General features: G+C 52.5%; 1 protein-coding gene across 1 annotated transcript in view; it reads right to left on the bottom strand.

The window, feature by feature from the left end:
• SST (somatostatin) overlaps window positions 1-2,971 on the bottom strand; it is a 4,803-nt gene extending 1,832 nt beyond the window's left edge. Inside the window, exon 1 of the mRNA XM_031055419.1 lies at window positions 2,935-2,971. Coding sequence (XP_030911279.1) covers window positions 2,935-2,971 — 37 coding nt within the window. The remainder of the gene's footprint in view (window positions 1-2,934) is intronic.
• Between the last annotated feature and the right edge of the window lie 2,380 nt (window positions 2,972-5,351).

Here is a 5,351-nt window from a genome sequence, read left to right as displayed (position 1 = left end):
CCCCCCCACCCGCCCCCCTGCCAAAGCCCCTCGCCCTGGAGCCGGGTCCCGCCCCGTCGGTGAGAAACGGCTCCAGAATCCGGGGAGCTGCAAAGGGTCCCCTGAAGGGCGATTGCCTCCTGCTGCTGCCGGGGGTGGGGGTGCTGAGGTGCCCTTGGGGGTCCTATTGCCTCCCCTGCCCCTGTGGGTCTCTCCGGCACCGGTCCGCCCCCAGGCTCCCTCCCGCGGGCAGCTCCCGGGGCAGCGGGAGCCTCCGGGGACAGTGCCCGGCTCCTGCCGCGGCTCTGCAGCTCCGGGAGGCAATCACAAATCTGTGTCTGGCTCGGGGCGTGCTGGTCCCTGGCTCAGCCTGCGGGGACCCGTGTCTCCATCTCAGGGTCGCTGGACATGCTGGTCTCTTGACACGCGCCTGTCCCACTGGGATGGTGGGACAGCCTTCCCCACTCCTCCAGCCTCTCCTGTGAGATGGCTGGTGTCCACAACGGGAAAAGCTGCTTCAACCCCCCTGAAGGATCAGCCTCCTCAGCTGTCTCCCAGCTGGCAGGAGCAGAGCACGATGTGCTGGAAAGAGCCTCTCTTGTCAGAAAAGGGGTATGAGAATCTCTCCTATCTCAATTTCCAGCTGAGGAAAGTCAAAGACTTGAGGGGACAAGAATTCATGTACTGTGTGTAAAGGTCTCCAGAAGCCTTCAAAATGACATTTTGTTTCACGATGAATTAATGTGCATCCCCTGCCTCACTTTCAACCCTGGTGCTGCTGTCTGGGTTTGTTGAAGCTGACCAGGGAGTGTGAAATGTGAAACAAAGTGTTCCTGCTTGTTTCACAGTCCAATATGATGAATTGGTGCTGGTTGCTGGTTCCAGACCAGGCAGAACTTTGGGCTGCACTGCGACTGCCCTTCTTGGATGGTGCCTTTCTTCCTTTGTGCGGTGCAGCTCTGCAGCCTCACAGCTTCATCCTCTTCATCTGTCCCAAATTGTGGAGCAAAAGTAATGAAAATCATGAGAGAATAAGCCTTCATTTGTAGCCCATGAGACCCTGAGGGTTGGGTTTACTTGTGCTGCATTTATAGCCAGTTTTCCCCCATCTGCCTGACATGGACAAGGCCAAGCTCTGTATTCCTGGGACCCTGTCTGTCTTCTAGCACTGGTCTTGCTCTGGGGAAACCAGTAGAGAAGAATCAGCCCCTGCTCTGATTTAGACAAATTCCCTTGCTTTGGGCACAGGACACAGCCTCCTACCAAGGCCAAGGGAAGTGATTGGACCCAAAAGAGCAGATTGTCCCTGAGGGCTGTGACTGTCAGAGCTTTTCTCTCCACCAAGATCCTGTGCTAGCAGCTGGACCAGCATCTCTTTCCTCCTATGGGCAAAGAAGCAGAGCCAGTCCTGGGCATGGCAAATGGCCAAGGGAGCAGATGCCAGGGCACCAAAGCTATCCTGGAACTCTTGCCTGCCTTCCAGAGAGGTTTCCTAGGAAAGGATTCTCTCAGCAACAATAATTTCACAACTTTTCTAGATGTGCCAGTAGTAGCAAGCTGGGCTGTCCATTCTACTTGCACTGAGACTAGAGTTGTTTTGTAGCCCCCAGGCTCTCCTGCTTGGCACAGCCCAGCCCAGCTGTGCCACACTGCAGTGTAAGCCTGGGTCAGCTTTGCAGAAGGCTCCAACTCCCCACCAGGTCATCCCAGCTTTCACAGCCCAGGGCAGTGCAGCCTGCTTGGGTTCCACATTGGGGAGGAGCAGAGATGGGAATGGGAAACAACACTGGGTTATTTCAGACTCCCCTGTGACTGACTGGAAACTGTTACCTAACATCCCCTGCCACTGCACAGCAGGCTGCTCTCCAGGTTGGCACCCCTTCTGTCACTCAGTGTGTCACCCCAAGGGAATGGGAACACTGGGAACTCCCATCACTCCAGAGCTACCATCCTCCTTTGGCTTCCACAGTGATGGATCTGCCCTGAAGTGCCAGAGGGATCAGTTCAGCACCTGTATTTCTTAGAGCACTGCAATGGGCTGGAGTGCAGCCTTGGACTGCTGCATAGGGTGGAGAGGTCTGCTCCATTTCATCACCCTTTGGACCAACCTGGACACCAACATGGAGATGAGAGCTGTAGGAGCAGGCACAGTGCAGGAATAACCTCATTGATGAGTTCCCCTCTTCCTCATTTCCCCTTACTTCCTGTGGGGCCAGCAGGACTTAGACACACCTAATGGGTTTTTGCAGAGTTGCATAGCTCAGCTGGAGATGGATGGGTCTCAGGTGGGCTGGCAGGGAGGGTTTCAGGAAGTTGGTATGGTCCTGCTGCCATCAAATGGCGGAAGATACCAGACTTGATTCCTAAAGGGTTTTGAGAAGCCATTCTTGATGTTCTGCCCAAACTCAGGCTGCTCAACACCTTGCTCTTCCCCAGCTACCCACAGCACCTCTGTGTGCATGAGCCCAGCTCCATTAAAGATGTTCAGACCAGAACTGTTCCTTCCCTGTCTTCACCCACACCTTGTTCTTCATTTTTGCATTTATCCAGCCCAATTCTGCCCTGCCAACCCTCCCTGAACACCCGGTACTGCAGGGCATCCAGCCACAGAGCAATAATGCCCAATGGGACTTCGGGTTGGAGAAATGTTGTTGGAGTTGTGCCCCTGACAGTCCAGTTCCCGGCAAGCACAGACCATCAGTCACACTGGGAATTCCTGGCTTTGATGTTCACTGGCTGCTATGGCTTTTCCAGGCACACGGGGACAAGGCTTGGAAGATGAGGTTGGCTCTGACTGCATCTCTCTGTGCAGCACTGGAGCTGGGTGGCCGTCCCTCTGTTCTCCCCTCTGCCTGAGGGAGGCTGGAGGAATTCCATCAGTGTTCCCCAGCAACAGGGGAACGGTGACTGCATGGAAGTGCCTTGGATTTGTCCTATTGAATTTCAGAAGCTCACCTGAGGAAAGTGTGGTTGGTTTCTTCTCTATGGTCATGCCCTCTATCAGGACACGACTAAGCTTCTGGACCAGAGAAGCCTCAGAAAGGCTCTGACATCCACCTTTTTGGGATTTTACCTTTTTGGGATTCAGCTGAGGTTGTGAGGCTGGTGAGGCAGGACCAGAGACAAAGCTTTGATGGCACTATTCCCTTAGAAATATCTCAGCCTGTTTAAAGGAGAGAAACTGAACTCCCATGGGATCTGAGCCTTGTTAACAGATACAGTGTTGAATGGACCAAAGTTCTCAGGTAATGTTTGTGAGAATCCCTGTGATGTTCTCCTTCTGAAAAACTTTTGTTTCTTTTCAAGGAAAATCTAAAGGAAAAAGACCACGTGCTTTGGTTCAGAAAAACACCTTGTGCTGACCTGAAGGAACCAGTAACAAGGGAGTGGAGAAAGGAAGTGCATCTGCTCCATACAAGCCTGGACTGTCTCCCATAGAGGACTCCTGGGGAAGGGGTAAGGGCAGACCTCCAGACATCCTCGTGGCTGGTGCAGGCATGGATCAGCAAGTGAGCTGCAGACTGACTTACCAGTTTCCCTTCCCCCAGCTCCTCTATGGGATCAGTGTGCTCTGAATTTTTTTGCATTCATTCTCCAGCCAGATAAATCCATCATCCGCTGGGCTGTGGCAAAGGCAATTCTGTTCCTTTCTTTCTGCCGCAGCGCTGCGGGGCATGTGGCTTTGCAGACGATTGAATTGCTCTGAATTCCTGTGACTGCTTCCTTTCCCCCACGCTTCCAGCTTGCTCCAGGGACCCAGAGCAGCCCAGCGGTGCCCGGCTCTGGGTGCCCAGGCTGTGTGCTCGGCAGCGAAGCGTGCCCTCTGCTGTCGCTGCAGCCGCCAGCCCGGCTCCCATCGCACCTTGTCTCCCTCGCTATCACCCACGGAGCACTCTCCACACTCTCAGCTCTGCTTCCACGAGCAGGACAGTTCTGCCCTGGATCACCACCTTGCCAGCAGGGAATACCGCTTTTCTTTATATTCTAGCGCTCAAGCCGGTAGGGCTGAGCCGTGATCTGGGAACCAGGGTGGTGGCATTCCCCGCACTGCCTCTGGACATGCAGCTGGTGCTGTGGGGCAGTGAGGAGGCTGCTACAGCCTCACAGCTTTAACAGCTTGCTGGAAATCTAATAAAGCAGGTTTCTGCCCCGGGAGATCCAGATGAGTGGAGAAAATGTAGTCAGTCATTGCCTGAGTGATAATAAAAACCGAGAGCTCAATAAGGGAGAGAGCCTCTGGCTGAATGGTACCATGAACCCCTGGAATGGGGCACAGAGACAGCAGCAATGTTGGGGCTGTACACAGACTTACAACAGCCCTGAGAGGTTTCTGTTTTTATAGTAAAACTTTAGCACAGATCCAAAAGAATTTAACTGTCTGTCAATTACAAGCCCCTGGGATTTCTACTCCAGTAGCAAAGAGGGAAGGCAGTCAGGCTGTGGAGGTTCACAGAGGTGGAATTCTAGTACCTAATTTTTGAAATGTCTCTGTCTAAGAGCCTGAGCTGTGTTTAGGATTTCTGATGCTGGTACCTGAGATTTATTCCCAGTCTCAGCCAACTAGGATACTGCCATAGCATCCATAGAGCTGATAGCAGCTGCCTTGAAGGGAAAAGAGAAAGGGAGACGGAAGAGAAAGGGGAAGGGAAAGACATGGTAAAGACCAGCACAAACACTTGCAGAAACAAAGCTGAACAGGCTGAGCTAAGAGTGACGCACCAGGTATAATATGAGAGTTAAATACCAGGGTATATACCTGTACTACTGCAGTGGCTGCCAGGAGTCAGGGCTGTGTTTGGGACCATACAGAGAGATGCTGGCCTGAGCTGTGAGGAATTATTAGCATAAGGAAAGAGATGATGGGTACAGATGGATGAGCACATAAAATCAAGAAATAATTATCTCTGCTTTATCTCTGTATATAACTCTCATCTATTAACATCATCTCTTTTCAGCCTGGAAAAGGCTCTGGGGAGACCTTATAGCACTTTCCAGCACCTAAACAGGATTATAGAAAGTCGGTGATGGACTTTTTACAAGGATATGCAGGGACAGGACAAAGGGCAATGGCTTTAAACTGAAATAGGGACAATTTAGGTTAGATATAAGGAAGTAATTCTTTACTGTGAGGAATGGGTAACTTAGAGAAGCTGCGGATGCTCCACACCTGGAAGAGCAGCCTGGATGAGACTTTGAGGAACCCGATCTTGTGGAAAGTATCCCTGTCCACGGCTGGAATTGGGTGACCTTTAAAGTCCCTTCCAACCCAAACTGTTCCGTAATTCCAGGACTGCGTGCTTAAACTCCGTCTTCCACTGCCCTCTTGTGGAGATTTGGCAGAATGCAGCGCCCCGGCCCCGGCCCCGGCCCCG

The sequence above is a fragment of the Geospiza fortis genome, unplaced genomic scaffold (genome assembly GCF_000277835.1).
Source record: "Geospiza fortis unplaced genomic scaffold, GeoFor_1.0 scaffold172, whole genome shotgun sequence".
Classification (NCBI taxonomy): domain Eukaryota; kingdom Metazoa; phylum Chordata; class Aves; order Passeriformes; family Thraupidae; genus Geospiza; species Geospiza fortis.
This window is presented reverse-complemented; position numbering and strand designations above follow the sequence as displayed.